An 18,500-nucleotide genomic window follows, 5' to 3' on the forward strand; every position below is an offset into this window, starting at 1 on the left:
AGGCTTCTGGGTGAAGGTGAGTTCAAGTATGGGGAAAAAAAATTCTTTTCTGATGCGGTTCTTAATTTCCATGTAGTCCTAATACATATTAATGTTTCCTTATACTCTGTTTTATGCTTGAAAAGGCCCTTCCATCACTCTGGTTCGAATTCCCTTCACCTTCCTGGTCATGTCCTCTGTACCACAAAAGTTTTCAATTTCTACATCGCCCAACGTATCTGTTTTTGTTGTTGTAGCTTGTGTTATAGGTGTCGTCTCTAAAAAGACATTTCCTAACCCAAGGCATGCTGATTTATGTCTACATTTATTCGAAGAGCTTTATAGGGTTAGCTCTTAAATTTAGGTCTTTGATCCACTTTGAGTTAACTTTTTTGCATACGGCAGAAGCCAGGGGTCCAACTTCAGTTTTCTGTGTGTGTGGATACCCAGGTGTCCAGCACTATTTGTCACAGAGATTAGTCTTTCTCCATTGAATGGTCTTGTCACCCTTGTAGGAATCCAACTATCACAGATCTAGAAATTTCTCTCTGGACTGTGAATTCTATTCTGGCCATCTGTATGTTTAGCCTCTGTCAGTACCACGCTGTCTTGATTGCTACAGTTCTGTCGTAAGTTTTGGAACCAACGAGTTTGAGCCCTCCAACCTTGATCTTGTTTCCAGATTGATTGGGCTATTCTGGATTTTAGGACTTTATTTACTCATTCAACAGATGGAGAGAGATCACAAGTAGGCAGAGAGGCAGAGAGAGAGGAGGAAGCAGGCTCCCTGCTGAGCAGAGAGCCCGATGTGGGGCTCGATCCCAGGACCCTGAGATCATGACCTGAGCCGAAGGCAGAGGCTTAACCCACTGAGCCACCCAGGCACCCTCTCCATATGAATTTTAGAATCAGCTTGTCAACTTCTGCAGAGAAGCCAGCTGGGATTTTTTGTCTTGAATCTGCAGATCAATTTGGAAAGCATGGTCAGCTTAACATTAAGTGTTCTGATCCATAAATATGGGATGACTTTCTGATCTTCTCTCATTTCCTAAAGGAACCTCTTGTAGTTTAAGGTATTTTTGGTGTTTTAAACCATTCTTCTGCTATGGTTAATTACCTTGGAACTTTAAAGCCACTTAACATGGGTCTGTCCTCTCATTCCACTGCATGGCTCGGGCTCACTTCTACATGAGCGCTGCATTATTTTCCTTACATCAGATAACACCAGCTAAAGAAGGTCTGTCCACCCGTCCAGTAAGTTGTTTTTCCTAAAAATTTCCTGCGCTCATTTGTTCTCCCATATGAATGTCAGAATTCCCTTAAGCTCCAAAAAAGAATTCTACTGTAGTCTTTGTTGGAATTATATTATATGTTTCAGTTCATTTAAGAGAGCAGACACAGACATCTTTACAGTATGGAGAATACCGCTGTCTGTCCTACTTCTACTTTATGTGTTTCAACAGCCTGTTCTACTTTTCTTTATGGGGTTTTGTTTTGGTTAATTGTATGTGTCCGCTTGGCGGGGCCATGGTGTGCCCAGGTATTTGGCCAAGTGGTATTCCAAGTGCTTTTGGGAGGATGTTTCTGGAGGAGATTAACCTCTAAATCAGTACTCAGAGGAAAGCCAATGGTTTTCTCCAGTGTGGGTGGGCCTCACCTAATCAGTTGATGGATGGCCATCAAAACCCCTGACCCTCCTCCAGGTAAGAGGGAATTCCTCCTGACTGTCTTTGAACTGGGCTGTTGGCTTATTCCTGCTTTTGGACTCAAGCTCAAATGCTGGCTCTTCCTGGGTCTGTAGTCCACTGGCTTCTGGGCTAGAATGACACCAGCTTCCTGACTCACCCTGCAGCTCTCAGGACTTGTCAACTCCCAGAACTGCATTAATTCATTAATTCATGCATGCACGCACATGCACGCGTGCGCACACACACACACACACACACACACACCCTGTTGGTTCTGTTTCCCCGGAGGACGCTGGCTAATGTGGACATATAGATTTGGGTCCCAAGAGGTGTGGTGCTGCTATAACAAGTGTCTACACCTGTGGGAGTGGTTCTGGAACCGGGTGATGGGTAGAGGCCGGGAAAGTTCTGAGGTACATGCCAGAAGAAGCTAGACTGCCTTGAAGGGCATGTTGTTAGAAACAGGGACATTTAAGAGGACCCTGATGAGGTTTTAGGTGGAAGTCAGGAACAGGCTTCTGGAAACTGGAGGAGAAAGGCAATCGTCATTCTCAAATGGGACACTTGCGGCACTTGGGTGGCTCAGCCGGGTAAGCGTCTGACTTTCGGTTTCGGCTCAGATCGGATCTCAGGGTTGGACTCCGTGCTCACTGGGGAGTCTGCCTGAGATTCTCTTTCTCCCTCTGCCCTCCCATCACTCACACACACACACACACACACACACACACACTCTCTCTTTCTAATAAATAAATAAATAAAGCTTAAAAAAATAAAACGGCAAAAACTTGGCCAAATTGCGTTCTAGTGTTTTGTGGATGATAGAACTTGCAAGGAATGACATCGGATATTCCACTAGGGAGACTTCTAAACCAAGAGCTCAGGGTGGCACCTGGCTTCCCCTTCATGCTTGGAGCAGAATGTGCGTGGACAGATAAACTGAAGGAATCATGAAGCGAAAAAGGAATCGTAACTGAAGGAGCCGGAAAATTCCCAGTCCATCTGTATTTTGAAGAATGAGGAAGTACGTTCCGGAAGGAACGCTAAGGGTACGGCTGGACCATCCCTCCTTAAGGAGACCCCCTCCCCCAGGAGCTGGTGAGCCAGCCCCGTGGAAGCCAGGAACAGAGACGGGATTGTACTAGGAGAGACCGTGAAGGGATGGTTAAGGGAGGCTTTAGAAGCTGTGGATTCTGCAGGATGGGACAAAACGCTCAGCGGCAAACGTGCTTTATCCTTCAGGAAGAGGAAAGAACGAGCTCCTGTGGCAGGCCTGGCAGGGGATGGTGTGGAGAGGCTGTTTCCTCGATTTCCGGGGCCCCCCACGACCCCGACTTAGTGCTTCCAAAGAGCCACGTGGGGGAGGCTGCGGTCTAGGGCCCTGGGGGTCTGGAGAGCAGAGCACCAAGCCAAAGATCATTCTCGAGTGCCAGGATCTAATGGAATTAGCCCTGCTAGATTTGGGACTTGACGGGGACCCGCAGCCTCTTTCCTTTTCTGATTTCTCTTGTTTGGAAAGGGAATGTCTATCCTCTGCCTGTCGCATCAATGTAGTTTGGAAGTACGTAACTTGTCTGCTTTCCTGGCTTCACGGGGGAGAGGTATTCTGCGTCAGGACGGCTCGCTTCTTACCCGTTCCTAGTTTAGGTGACGTTTGGTGAGACTTCGGGTTTGAAGTGAGGATGGAATGGGCCAAGACTTCTAAGGATATTGGGATGGGGTGAATGTCCTTTGTGCACAAGAAGGACATGAATTTGGGGGAGGGGGCAGAGGGTGGGATGTTACGGACCAAACTGTGTCCCCTCAACACCTCAACCTCTATGTGTGGTAGCCCTAAGCGCCTGGTGTGACTGTATTCGGAAACAGGTCTACACGGTGGTATTAAAGGTGAAGTGAAGTCATAGGGTTGGGCCTTTATCTGCTAGAACTGTGCCCTTAGAAGAAGAGGAAGACACACCAGAAATGTGTCTCTCTCTCCCTCTCTCTCTGCACAGAGAAGGGGCCACGTGAGGACCCACCGAGAAGACACTGTCTTGAAGCAGAATGAGGTCCCACAAAACCAACCCTGACAGAACCTTGACCGTGGACTTCCAGCCTCCAGAACTGTGGGAAAATAAGCTTCTGCTCTCCCCGGCACCCGGTCTGCGGTATTTTGTTAAGGTAACCCTCGCCCGCCGATGAGTTAGGTTCCTCGACATTTCTTTAAACTTTTTTTTTGCCCCAAGTATTTTTAATTTTAAAACGTTGTTCAAGGTGCTGTTTGGGATCCGGGTCATGAGACTTTCGCACACTGCTCCTCGGCTCCCTCTCTCGAAGCCCGCTTGCACCCCAGCTGCCCCGGACCAGCCAGTCTTGGAACTTCTGTCCCTGACGTACTCTATTCAAAGAATCCAACTTTGATTCTCCTTTATACTGGAAGACAGTGACTCCCTGATTTCCAAATCTAATCCCTGACGCCAACACATACACTACCTTAGAGAGCAATCAGATGTTTTCCCCCCAAATTTAAAAAAAAAAAAATGTATGAGTAGCAAAGCGATGATTACATTATTGTCACAGCACTAGATCTGTCAGCTGTACCTGGCCCCCCGGTTCAACGACCCACTGGCCACAAGGATGACCGGAACACGGCCTTCTTCCCGGAGGCCTCTCTTTGGGAACACACGCTCCCGGGGACATCAGCTGCAGGGTCCCGTTGGCTTTGGTGCGCTTGCAGGTCACCTGGCGACTGTGGAATCCTTCTCCGCAGGACACAGAGCACTCTGACCACGGGCTCGTGAACCACCTGGAAATAAAAACTACAGCAGCTCAGTGAGGACTGCAAGGTCAGCCCCTACCGCGAGAGCCTTGAACATCGAGCCTAACACTGATGGTGTGGGGGCCGTCGCGTGTCTCTAGGGGAACGGGTCTCTGCTCAGATGACTCCTGGCTTCCCGTTTGTTCAGGGGAGTGACAGAGGGACCAGGGGAGATAAGGAAAGGCAAGGAACACGGGGGTTTGCAAGGGTACAAGACCTGGAACTCGCCGGGCCCCAGACAGCACAGCTCGGGAAAATTGAGGTGGAAATTTCAAAAAGGTGGATTTCAATTCACTGAAACCAAAGGGGAGAAAATAGTTTTCAAGCACATATGTGCTATTTGCTCTGGGAGATATTCACATCTGATTCCCATTCTTTACGGGGAAGACACCAACGTCCAAAGGGGTAAACGTGTCTCAGTTATGGCCACATAACCATAAACCAGCAGAGCTGGGGTTGGATTCTAGGTTCATCGGACCCTAAGTTCACACTTTCATAGGACGCTCGGAGCCGGATACCATTGGGAGACTGAGTGCTGGGTCACTGCGGATGCTCAGGCTCTGGGGAGTCCCACCTAAGCTGGGCTCTAGGAAGCTCCAAGAGACCACAGACCTGGCAGAGCAAAGAATTATCTCATCGTGGTCACTGAGCTACAGCTGGAATTAGTGCCCCTTTAGTTATAAAGATGCCAGCTGCAAAGTCCAGCAGTATTAGCACTGCCGGTGATTTCATTACCAAGGGAAACCACAGATATTTTCACAAGGCATTACGGCTGCGGCAGGTATCTCAAAACATCCTTTATATTCACCACCGTCCACTTCACGACTAATGCACCGCTGGTGTTAGTGTCTTAACAGAGAAGCAAGTCTACTACTGTATCACCATTTTTAACGTGTCAATCCTCTATATCAATGTTAGTGGTTTCCTTTGTGATCGAGTATATTCTATTTTATAGATTTAAAACCCTCGTCCTGAGAAGGGAGCCCCAGGCTTCCCCAGACGACCAGAGGCGTCCATGGCACAGAGTGAGGAAGGGCCCTCCGTGTGAGAGCCCTCGGGTTACGAGACCTTGAGGTGTCTCTCATAAGTGTGAAAGAGGACGGCCGCTTATCCTAGGAGCTTACACAGGCTAGAGAATACGTAACAAGCACCATGGCTGATACATTTCTTTCCACTTTATAAGTATCAAGATTTGGCCCAACCAGCTGCCCCCAAGTTCCTGGAGCATCAGTTCGATACTTTCTGAGGGACAGAGGACTCAGCGCAAGACCTTCCTCCCAAGAACACGGCGGGTGCTGAGAGCCACGTCAGCCACCGATGGCCACAGCCCTGCAAGAACACGTTCTCAGACATCTGCTTTGTTTGACAGTGGACCCTGCCTCCCGCTACCTTCCCAGGCCCAGCTCAGAGGACCCGGGTAGGCACTTGTACGAGGGTTGTGAACTCTAACAAAGTGTCCATCTCCAGTTGTGCTCCATAAGTGTTACTGCTATCTTATCTTATCTGATCTGATTTTACTTATTTATTTTGTTTTACTGGGGATTCTGGCGCCATTTGGTCAGTTACTTCTAGGGACTCTGTGATTCAGTCATTCATTCATTCATTCATCCACACACATCCATGGAGGGCTCACAATGGGGACAGACTTGGTGCTAAGTGCTGGGAACAAAGTGTTCTGCAAACAGCTGTGTGTTTACCCTCCTGGGGTGGACACTCTTGCAGGGGAGAGACATGGTAAGAACCATGGACATGAGTGATAACAGAATAGGAAACAAATACAGCGCAGGGGGCTGGCTGAGCTTGGGGGGAAGGTAAGGGAGAGTTCTCCTGAAAAGAAATGAACAGAAGTAACTGAACTCAGAGAGGGAACAGTGCTCCAGGCAAGGGGAACAGCATGTGCGGAGCCTCTGAGTCAGAAGAAAGGCACATCTCAGAGACAAAAAGAGCGTGGAGATCAGATAACCAGGCTGTGACAGACAGAGGGGGCAGCCCGAGGCACAAGCATGGAGGGACTTGTTCTCTCACTCCTGAATTCAGTCAGGCAGCAAATACTCACTGAGCACTGTGTAACTGGTGTAGACATCAGGGTGAACAACATGAGTAAGACAGAGTTAGGGATTTGGGCCTTGGTCTTAAGAACCACAAGAGGTGTTTGAAGGGCTTTAAACAAAGAGGCATCATGGTGAATTTGTGTCTTAAAGATGATTCTGCTCACGCATGGGGAGAGCAATCCAGGTAGGGAGACAAGAATCAGGAGGATTCTGGGCCATCCACGTGAGGGACATTGATGGCGTGAGCTCCTGGGGGTGGGGGAACTGGACAAGAACGGATGGAGGTGACAGACACAGGGGTCTGGGATGCACTGTGTCTGGAAGCCTGGTGGGGGGCTACCGAGTTTGGAAGAGATCATGAGTTTGATTTTGGACATGTTTAAAGGACTGATTTCTAGCTATTACCTAGAAAGGTTATGAACGGTTTTGACCCCCAGGGTGGAACTTAAGGAATGGCACTTGGAACAGGACCTCCAGGGATGCTGGCCTGCGGCGCTCCCTCCAGGCAAACCCATGGGACCGGCTCTGCTAAGGACCACATAGCCCCATGAGTGCAGGAGCCAGATTTGGGTAGCGGTCAAGAGCAGAGGCTCTGAACACAGATCCTCTCGATTTGAATTCTGGCCCTTGTACCTGGAGGGCCTCGGGGGTGCTTTCCCATCCGTGAAGTCTGAGAAACTAACAACGTCTGCCTCCAAGGTGACGGCGAAGTGGTCCGCGCAAGCACTGAGCAGAACGCCCGGCACAGGGTACGTGCTCAGCCCATCGATGTGACGGCGCTAGGAAATCCAAGTCACCACGCTTTCCACCCCCAAGCCCAAACCTGGTACTGATACGAAGAGTTGACGACACATACCTTGAGGGGCAGTCCCGGATGTTACAGGGCTGAAACCCGGCCAGCGGCTTCGGGAGGTGTTGGCAAAGGGCCTCGCTCACTTCCTGTCCATCGGCCAGCACACACCGGGGCCTCTGGACTCGGGCTCCCGAGTGGCCGCAGGTGGCAGAACAATGCGTCCAGTTACCGAGCTCCCAAAAAGGCTCTGTGGAAAGGGAGTGAAATGTCATGACAGCTTCGAATGAGATATGATGATAGGGCTGGAGAGGACACGGCCACAGACCACCAGGAGCTGTTTTCTGGTAGACTGCCCATCAGCTGCTTTGAGAAGCACTCAGAGAGTACGCCGTCACCTGGTGGCAGGCCTCTTTCACATTCCCGGCTTCCTCCGCTGACTTACTGTACTCACCGGTGGGAACGGTGGCCAGCACGGGGCCCTTGGACCGTAGCCTGGGAGAGGCATTATTGGAGGCCAGCTAGATCTGCCAGAAAAGTCCCAGAGAGAGGGAGAAGGTGCTCCGTGCAATGGGCTGGCTCCTCGGCTTCCTCCGAGCACGGCCAAGAGGAGGGCGTCTCGGGAGGATACTCTCACCGCTTCCATTTCTCAAATGTGGGCCAGGCGGAGAAATGAAAGACCGTTTCGCAGGGACCCGGGATTAAGCAGTCAGGTTAAAAACGCCTTTCATTCCATCCTTACTTTCCCATTAATTCTTATCTAAACTTCAACTTACTCTTGGAACTGCAGAAATAATTTGTCAGGGAGACATCTGGAAAGGTAAAAATGGGAGTTTCCTTTAGCAAAGTTGAAGCTGATTCCCTCCAGTAATTAGGGCTTTTTAATTGTAGCCTCATTCCAAACAGCCTTTCCCTTCCTTTCTGACACTTGGTAAAAAGATGAGGTACAATACGATGATGACAGATTTGTATGTGGCCACGGAAGGTGCCAGATTTTCCTGTCACAATCACAAGTAATTGATAGCTACCAGCTGTGTCCACAGACTCCCTCCCAGAGCAGAACGGTTTCTTTAACTTATTGTTTTCCAGATTTTCCCTCTGAATTTTGAATTTTTGTCTGAAGTTGCATATGGCAACCTCTGCAAAGCAGAATCCTACATATGTTTAGTTGGCCCCCAGGATGACAGTTTATTCGAAATAAATTTTTTTTAAATGGCCAGGTTTATGGAGAACCTCCTGGGTGAGGGTACTGAATTAGACACCTGGCCATCAGTTTGTCCCTTGATCCTTATGGCCATCCTGTGAACTAGATCAGTTCCATTTGCCAAAGAGGGAAAAAGTGAAGTGACTTGCTCAAAGTCCTTCATCTAGAGCCCAAGTCTGTCAGACCCAACACCTAACACTTTCTACTACGCCATATTTCATGAAGACAACTTGATGCTTTGAGGCAGGAAGCACATCCACCTCTTTAAAACCACGGGTGGGTTTTTTTTTTTTTAAATCGAGGTGTCATTCACATACAATAAATGCTCAGAAATCCGGTGTGCAGTTTCGTGAGTTTTCACACCTGTATGCACTTTTGTAAGCATGATCAAGATATAAAACAATTCAGTTACAAGATACAAACAACTCATCACCCAGAGTTTCCTCCTAATTTGATCTTTAAATTAACTTTAAATTTTTCAACTAACTTTAATCTTCAAATTATTATTATTATTTTTACTTTTTTTAAATTTATTTTTTATTTTCAGCATAACAGTATTCATTATTTTTGCACCACACCCAGTGCTCCATGCAATCCGTGCCCTCTATAATACCCACCACCTGGTACCCCGACCTCCCACCCTCAGATTGTTTTTCAGAGTCCATAGTCTCTCATGGTTCACCTCCCCTTCCAATTTCCCCCAACTCCCTTCTCCTCTCTAACTCCCCATGTCCTCCATGCTATTTGTTATGCTCCACAAATAAGTGAAACCATATGATTATTTTTTTAAAGATTTTATTTATTTATTTGACAGACAGAGATCACAAGTAGGCAGAGGGGCAGGCAGAGAGAGAGGAGGAAGCAGGTTCCCCACCGAGCAAAGAGCCTGATGCGGGGCTCGATCCCAGGACCCTGGGATCATGACCTGAGCTGAAGGCAGAGGCTTTAACCCACTGAGCTACCCAGGCACCCTAATCTTCAAATATTTCAATCAATTATTTTAATCTGAATTATTTTGGTCAATCCCCTTCCCCCACCCAGACAATTACATGTTCATTTCCATCAGATTCACTGTGAGTGTCACCTGCCCTGGGCTTTCATTCATGAGCTCTTTGGCACTGGCTTTCCATTCCATTTCTGAGATTCATCTGTATTGCTGCACATAGTTTAGTGCTGAATAATATTCTATAGTATGAATATACCATAGTTTATCTTGTCTCCTTCTGGGTGCCATGAGGAAGTGAGGGCTGCTGTAAACATTCCTGCACAAATTTGTTTGTGAACATGTTTTTGCTTTTCTTGGGTCACTGCCTGTGAGCGGAATTGCTGGGTCAAATGTTGATGTCGGCTTAGCTCTCTTAGAAACTACCACACAGGGGCACCTGGGTGGCTCAGTGGGTTAAAGCCTCTGCCTTTGGCTCAGGTCATGGTCTCAGGGTCCTGGGATGGAACCCTGCATCACGCTCTCTGCTCAGTGGGGAGCCTGCTTCCTCCTCTCTCCCTGCCTGCCTCTTTGACTACTTGTAATTTCTACCAAATAAATAAGTAAAATCTTTAAAAAAAAATAAAAAAGAAACTACCATGAAGTTTTCCAGAGTGGTTGTACCAGATTGCACACTTCACCATCAATGCCTACGAGTTCCAGTAGCTTCACATCCTTACCCAAATCTGGCATGATCAGTCTTTTGGTTTTCACCATTCTATAAAGCGTGGAATCATTGTGTCTTTGTAGGTTTAACTGTCATTTCCCTGATGCCATCGTGTATCTTCTTTTGTGAGCTGTCTGTGCAAGTATTTTGCCCGTTGTTTTTGGGGGAGAGGGGAGAGTTCATTGTTAACCTGTAGGAGTTCTTTATATACTCTAGATGTAACTTTCTTAATAGACAAATGTTTGGCTTATCTCTCTCCCAGCCTATGGTTTATCTGTTCATATTCTTAATGGTGTCCTTGATGAGAAGATTTTAATAATTGCGATGAGGTTCAATTTGATAATTTTTTTGTCTAATGGTTAATGATTTTGGAAACAAGAGCATTTGAAAAGGAGATCATATTCATTTCCATAAAAGACTTCTCAATGCTTCACATATGTTAGAAATAAACTCTATAGTCTTTTTTTCTTTTAAATTAAAGTATAATGAACATAGAGTGTTGCACTCGTTTCAGTGATTCAATAATTCTATACGTTACTCAGTGCTCACCGTGATACATTCACTCTTGATCCCCTTCCTCTATCTCACCCATCCTCCATCCACCTCCCCTCTGGAAACCCTCCATTTGCTCTCTGTATTGAAGAGTGGTTTTTTTAACCTATTTTGTTCTTTCTTTGTTCATGTGTTTCTAAAATTAGATGTGTGAGTGAGATCATATGGTCTTTGTCTTTCTGTCTATTTCACTTAGCATTATGTCCTCTAGGTCCATCCATGTTGCTGCAAATGGCGAAGTTTCATTTTTTATGGCTGAGTAATACTCCATTATCTATATATCCCACATCTTCTTTATCCAGTCATCTATTGACGGATACCTGGGCTGCTTCCACATCTGGCCTATTGTAAATAATGCTGGTACAAACACATAGGTGCATATACGTTTTCAAATTAGTATTTTCATTCTGTTTGGATAAATACCCAATAGAGGAATTACCAGACCATATGGTAGTTCTGTTTGTAGGGTTTTGAGGAAATTCCATAGTGTTTTCCGTAGTTGCTGTACCAATTTACCAATATTCCCACCCACAGTACACTGAAGTTCCTTTTTTTCCACATTCTGCCAATACTTGCTATTTCTTGCCTTTCTGATTCTAGCCATTCTGACACGTGTGTAGTGATACCTTATTGTGGTTTTGATTTCCACTTCCCTGATGATGAGTGAGGTTGAGCATCTTTTCACGTGTCTGTTGGCCATGTGGATGTCTTCCATGGACAAATGTCTGCTCAGGTCCTTGGCCCATTTTTATTAGACTATTATTTTGGTGTTGAGCTGTGTAAGTTCTTTATATATTTTGCATATTAACCCCTTATCAGATATGTAATCTGCAAATACCTTCTCCTATTCAGTAGGTTATCTTTTTGTTCTGTTGATTATCTCCTTCACGGTGCAGAAGCTTTTTATTTTGATGTAGTCCTAATAGTTTATTTTTGCTTTTGTTTCCTTTGCCTAAGGATACATATCTAGAAAAATATTTTTACAGACAATGTCATAGAGATGACTGCTTGTGCCCTCCTCTAGAATTTTTATGGTTTCAGGTTTCACAATTAGGTCTTTAATCCATTTTGAGTTTATTTTTATGTATGGTGTAAGAGTGTGGTCCAGTTTCATTTTTTGCATTCATTGTATAATACTGGCACAAAAACAGACAGCTGGATCAATAGACCAGAATAGAAAGCCCAGAAATAAACCCATGCTTATATGGTCCATTATCCTATGACAAAGGAGGCCAGAATATACAATGGGGAAAAGACAGTCTCTTCAACCAATGGTGCTGGGAAAACAGGAATAAACTCTAGTCTTTACCTTGACCTTCAAGCCCTGAATGATCTGGTCCTCAGCCATCCTCCAACTTCATTTCCTATCCCCTTCCTCTATCTCCACTGTGCCCCCATCACATGAATTTTCTTTTTGTTTCTTGAAACACTGAACTAAGCTTGTTCCCAGTTTATGGTCCTTGAACTCACTATTTCCACTGCCAGAAATGCTCCTTCCTTATCTTTGTACATGGATGACTCTATCTCATTGTTTAGGTCTGGGCTCAACTACCGCCTCCTTAGAGAGCTGGTCCTGACTTTCTCCTCCAAAGTGGCTCTGTGAATCACTGTGCTATCTATCACTCTATTTTGCTTCCTTCATAGCACTTACCACAGGGAAATATGTGTTTGTTTCCTTGTTTCTTGTCCATCTCTCCTACTGGAAAGCCAAGCCCATGAGGGTGGGGAGCTCTTCCGTACTGTCCGCTGCCAGGACAGGGAAAGTTATATATTGGGTACTCAAGCAGTATTTGTTCAATTAATAAGTGAGTCTATGGTAAGGATCCGTTGAAGAACTGGCATATTCCAGAATGTGTGCACATGTATGTGCACGTGTGTTTGTGTGTGTGTGTGTGTGTGGGTGTGTGTGTGTGGTGGTTAAACAAGGAAGGTGGTGTTGATAAACAAAATGTTTAAATATTCTGAAGACTTTAATTTTCCCAGCAGTTTTGGCCTCATGAATACTCAATCTTTAAATTAGTTGATTTGAGGGAGTTCCTTGAGTTCATGTTCCCTTCTGCGTGGAATTCCTATCTGCCTTTGTCCATCTGTTTCTCTGCCTGGAATGTTCTTCTTCCTCTTCCCAGAACAAACATCATGGGCTACATGAAAACGTGGTTGCCTTCTCCACAGAGAGTTAGAGCCCTGTCCTTAGTGCTGACAGTGTACTTGGTCATCCTTCTCTTCCAGGACTTGTCCCTCTGCTTCCAAATACCTGTTTACATGACTGCCTCCCTGTATAGACGATGAGCTTCCCAAGGGCTAAGTCAATTCTGTATCCCCAGCCTGGTAAGAGTAGGCATTGGGCAACCACTTGTTGCATGTTCCTGTAGACCGAATGTTTGCATCTCTCCAATATTCAGACGTCAAATCCTAACATCCAGTGAAATGGTCTTAGGTAGTGCAACCCTCAGGAAGTGAGGAGGTCATGAGGGTGGGACCCCCATGAATGTGATTAGTGCCCTTACAGGAGAGGACCCAAGGATCCTCTTCACCCCTTCTGCCACATAAGGACACAGCAAGTGGGCCCTCATCAGACACCCGATCTGGGGCTTTGCAGGCTCCAGAACTGGGAGCAATAAATGTCTATTGTCAGTAAGTCACCCAGTCTATGGTTTTTGTTAGAGCAGCCCAATCAGACTAAGACAAATGCGGAATGAGGGGATAATAGTGCATTTTACAATGGGAGTATTGTGTCTGAAAGAGGAGAAGAAATACATAAAGAGTTCTGGAGAATGATGTCATAAATAACATGAGTGGGTTATGTGAGTGGTGGGTTATGTGAGTGGTGGGTTATGTGAGTGGTGGGTTATGTCAGTGGTGGGTAATGTGAGTGGTGTCCCAACACCATTTTCCTCTTCCATGCCCTCTCTGCATCTGAGATATGGAAGCCTAAGAACTATGGAAGCCTAGAATCCCTACCTGCAGAGTTATCCTCTGGGATGTGTTCTGCAAACGAGAGGCATTTTCTCAAGATTTAAAAGGCCAAAACAATGTAGCTAGTACTATTCCTGTGTAGGAGGTATAACAAAGCATGAAGCAGAATAGTAGCTTCTCCACAGAGAAGCTTCTCCTTCTGTGACTTACTCGCTTCTGAGTCATGGGAATCTGAGATCATCAGTACCTTTTTCCTGTGATTCCAGCATTTCTGATTCTCTTAACTCTACCTCTCCCCCCTGGCCTCCTAAAGAGTTTTGCAAGCTTGAAATACTTATATTGGGTTCTCCTGACCCAACAGTGATGCATAACAAAGTTAGTAAGTATAGGGAAAAAACTTATGAAAAGAGAAAAGTGAAAGAATTGGTTCCAGAATTCTTAGCAAATCTTCCCTCTGTGAATATTTACCAAGTTGGCAATCATTTCAAAACAGGAAAGCCAATCCCTGTTGTATCACAAATAATGAAGCGTGTTTGGGATATGAGCTCTGCAGGCTTCCTCAGGAATGATTTCTTTATAAAAAATGTTTCAATATGGAAGGAACAAGTTGAACCACAGAAGTCTGAGGGCAAGGGGAAAGCTGGCCTAATGCCTAGGAATCATTTTACTTGTTGAGAAGTGTAAAACATGGAGTCTCGTAGCTAAATCCTTTTCTTTGCAACTCCTCACAAATGGTAAATCCTTAAAAAGTCAAAAGCTCTAACCTGGAGGTAGGGGTTCTCCTGTTGGGTCACTGCTGTCAGTTCCAGCATTGGACACCTGGAGCATATGCTTTTTACGGTCCTTGGGAAATACACTTTTACTGTCCAAATGTCTTTGTTCTGAGAAAAAGAAAGAAAGAAAAAAGTCTTGTTTTCCAGTTAAACAATATCTCCTTCTTGTCCCAGCTTGGGTGTTCTTAAAGAAGACAACTACTAGGAAGTCAGCTCTTTCCAAAGAAATGCTCTGTCCTGGGGGCTTGGGCTCACACAGATCTGGGAGTTACATATGGGTTTGGGTGTGTGGGGGTGCTGTAGGAGTTTAGTTAGAGTAACTCTGCTAACATGGGATATTTCTGCATGTTTTCAGGGTTTATAGCCTGCTAAGGCAGGAAAAAATGGATTCACCAAAATTTCAGAAGGGACTGGAGGCGGCAGCTGAGACTCGCAGAGTTCCTCCACTCAACAGGAGCCTCGGCAGCAAGAGAACGAGCGAGGTTTCATGGCGGACCTCACGTGGGGGGAGTGTGGGCTTTCAGGAAGGCCATGAAGCTTTAAGAGCAGGGAGGTGGAGGAATGCCATGCACTGTTTCGTGTAAGACGTTCTTAATTCCTCAGTCAAGTTAAGTGAAGGCATGAGCTTGGTGGGAGGGACTCCTGAAAGAAGAGGTGTATGGGGCGCAGCTGAGAGATGGCCACGCAGCTTCATGAGTGGAGAGGAGCAGAAGCAAGGAACAAGGCTGGCACTTCTCAGAGCACGGGGAAGACATTCAAGAATCTGACAGGCTTGGCCAAGCCCATCAGTTGAAAATCTTCATTCCAAGATCCCAGAAGACCGTGGGGGCTCTTTGGGAAGGGCCACATGGAGGTACACCAGAGCCTTCCTGATCAGTGATGATGGTCCACAAGGGGTAGTAAGAAGAACGCTCAAAGAGAAGGCTATATATTTGGGCTCCAGGGAAACTTTCTGTGAGTTCTAGATCTCCTCATTCATGCAGTGGGATTAAAAATGACCACCACAACCCTGTGCTCCGGCAAACATCAGAAGAGTTAAAGAACACCGAAGTGTTTTGGGCATGACAAGTGTTCTAACTCCCCACAGTGCCATCTACCACCTGTGCATGTCCCCAGGTGTCTCTAACTGCCAAGAAGAAAAGCCACGGAGAAGGCTCTTTTCCATCATCCTCTTGGTTCCGCAGTGGATTCTTTAATTTATTTATTTATTTTTTTTTTATTTGACAGAGAGAGAGATCACAAGTAGGCAGAGAGGCAAGCAGAGAGAGAGAGGAGGAAGCAGGCTTCCCGCCGAGCAGAGAGCCCGATGCGGGACTCGATCCCAGGACCCTGAGATCATGACCTGAGCCGAAGGCAGCGGCCCAACCCACTAAGCCACCCAGGCGCCCCTCCGCAGTGGATTCTATAATAATCTCATACCAGGTCTGCCAACAACTCAGCTTCATTCATCTGTGAAACACTTAATTAACACTCACTACACCTGTCTTAGGTGCTGGTGAGACAAAGAGGAAAAACAAATGATCCCTAGTGTCCATCTGATGGAGTCCTGTCATCAACTCTCAATTGGTTCCAAACCCTGATGGGGAAGAGGAGTATTATTCACTGAGTCCCAAAAGCTCAACAATTTAAAGCCCATTTTGGTGATCAGAATTTTTTGAACTCCAGAAATTATCCCTACAGATAGCAGAAACAGAAGCAGCTTGTTATCCTGGGCCAATAGCATATTGTAATGAACTTCTCTAAATGACATTACTGACCCAAGTGTAAGGTGTCTTAAGACTCGATTGATTAGTATTTATTGAGTACCTACTGTGTGCCTTATACTATATTATATCCTCAGGAGTGCAAAAAAAAAAAAAAATCACACATGGTCTCTAGAATTAAAGGGCTTGTAATTTAGCCGAGGAAATGTAAGTTAAAAGGGGAAACAATCGGAGAGCAGTGTGTGTTGGCACTTAATCAGAGACCAAATGGTTAGACCAGAGAAAAGAGGTCAAACAAAATCCAGGGGATTCACGCAGGAGATAGGAACTCTTCTGTAAGAGACAGAAGTTGGCCCTACATTTCTCCAAAGAGAAAGGCGGTGAGGGACACTTCTTTGGAGAGCAGTGTTCCTAGAGGTCATACTTCTATGGATACAGCATGAGAGAAGGGAGTCTCTTGGACCACAGGGCAGGAAACCATGTGGACTAGGACAGAGCTCATTGGTAGCCTGGAATGGGGGATGGGGTCAACAGATAAGCAAATATAGAGGCAGTACACGAAGGGTCTTGATTCTGGGCAGAAAACCTTATATGCCAGTTCTTGGGCAGAGAAATATTAGCAAGAAAGTCACAGTCTTCCAAGAGAAGAACTGGTAGGACAAAATGCCGGATTTGGTGCTCGTTTGTAAGTGGGCAGAGGCAAGCCATGGTCAAAACCATCTAATGTCCATTAGATGGACTGGGTCCTGCTTTGTACATGTTACAGGAAGCCCTTAAACCCGAAGCATTTGACACTTACCCAGCAGGTGGAGCACAGAGGTTGCCACTGCCTTTCCAAGAGCATTGGTGGCTGTGCAGACATAGGTTCCTTCATGTTCAAGGGAAACATTCTGCAACAACAGGGATCCATTGAAAAGCAAGGAAACATTGTCACTCAGAGATCCTCCTCTCTTCAACCAAGTTATATTAGGCTGAGGGACACCTTTGGAATAAAAACAAATATGACAAAGGCAAATTGCTTTAAGAATAGGGCCACAGAACCACAGGACAAATACCGTTTAGCATTTTAACCACAAGTTAGCGAATGGGCTTAACTACATATAACAGGACAGATGGCTATTTCTAGTTCTACAGATCGTCCAGGGCAGATAGCGAGTTCCATTAATGCAACAGGCTTTGGTCGATGAGGCGCCTGGCTGGGGTATGTCTGTACGTCAACAGGAGCCAAAGAGGGTGGGGTGACTCCATATCAGAAAAAGGAAGAAATACAAAGCTGAGTGGGGGCAGCAGGAGGGCAGCTGAAAAGAGGATTTGGTGGAGTTGGAGGCAGAGACAGAGAGAAATGCCCAGGGCTGAGTTATCACAAAGAAGTCTCCGGAAAGCAGAAATATCTAACACGAATCTTTAACACTTGCCCATCGACCACAAAACATCCCTCCTTCAGAAAAAAATATAAAATCCTTAGGGGGGAAAAAAAAAACACTTGGGTCATTGATCCTAGGAGGATAATTTCAGGGAACACAAAGTGTTGAGTTTTGAGTCTGGGTTGACGTAGCGAGGCACGGAGATTGTAAGCATCCCCTCTGGACAGAGAGAGAAGCATGAGAAATAGAATTTTGTCCCCTGCCATCTTGAGAAGTCTTAGCATTTTGCTGGGGTATGAAATGCAAAACTCAGAAGAACCTCTCTTGGGGCGGCCTCAGAAGACCCCGAGATCCAGCCATAGGTAAGTGGTTTTGGCGACATGTTTTCCTCCTCGGGGCTCTGCTTAGAGGGAATGTTCAGGCCTGGTGAGGTTTTATGCCCAGAAGCAGGTGTCACAGCTCTCATCATGACATTTGCAATGTTCCTGATCTTAGGCAAGATGCATGCCCTGTGAAGCCTGTGACACGGAGTCCCACAGCTGTTCTCTGCCCTGGGAAGCAGGTCTGGTTGGCTCCAGGTTACAGCTGAGGAAGCTGGGCAAGTCAACGGTGGGCTGGAGCCTGAACACCCAGAGAAGTGCTATCACACGTGCATCTGCCTTCCTAGTTACGTCTACAAACACATGCACACGGAGATGTCCGGACTCTCCTGAGGTCACCAGCTAGTACACACTGGAGCCAAGATTCACACCCACATGGTTTATTCCAGAACGGATCTCTTACCCATAATGTAGGTAGGTCTCGCATATTCTTGATGAACTCATTCCTAGGCACCGTGTGTTTATTGCCAAAGTAAGCAGACTTCTAAAAAATATGTTTTATGATGGTCTGTTGCTGACAATAAAGCTATGGGAAGCTGTGAATACTTGTGTATTTCTCTTGTATTATCATCTCCCTGAACTTCATTACAGCTGACGCTTGAACAACGTGGGGGTTAGGGATACTGACTCCTCTCCCCTGCCGTCAAAATTCCATGT

At 46.1% G+C, this 18,500-nt stretch overlaps 1 protein-coding gene across 1 annotated transcript in view; it reads right to left on the minus strand.

The window, feature by feature from the left end:
- ADAMTSL3 (ADAMTS like 3) overlaps positions 1-18,500 on the minus strand; it is a 339,169-nt gene that overhangs the window by 8,733 nt on the left and 311,936 nt on the right. The window contains exons 23-26 of the mRNA XM_045067215.1: positions 16,899-17,081; positions 14,388-14,504; positions 7,369-7,552; positions 4,245-4,449 (exon numbers count right to left, since the gene is read on the minus strand). Of these exons, the coding sequence (XP_044923150.1) occupies positions 4,245-4,449; positions 7,369-7,552; positions 14,388-14,504; positions 16,899-17,081 (689 nt within the window). The remainder of the gene's footprint in view (positions 1-4,244; positions 4,450-7,368; positions 7,553-14,387; positions 14,505-16,898; positions 17,082-18,500) is intronic.

The sequence above is a fragment of the Mustela putorius genome, unplaced genomic scaffold (assembly GCF_011764305.1).
Source record: "Mustela putorius furo isolate JIRA1106 unplaced genomic scaffold, ASM1176430v1.1 tig00003875_pilon_pilon_pilon, whole genome shotgun sequence".
Classification (NCBI taxonomy): domain Eukaryota; kingdom Metazoa; phylum Chordata; class Mammalia; order Carnivora; family Mustelidae; genus Mustela; species Mustela putorius.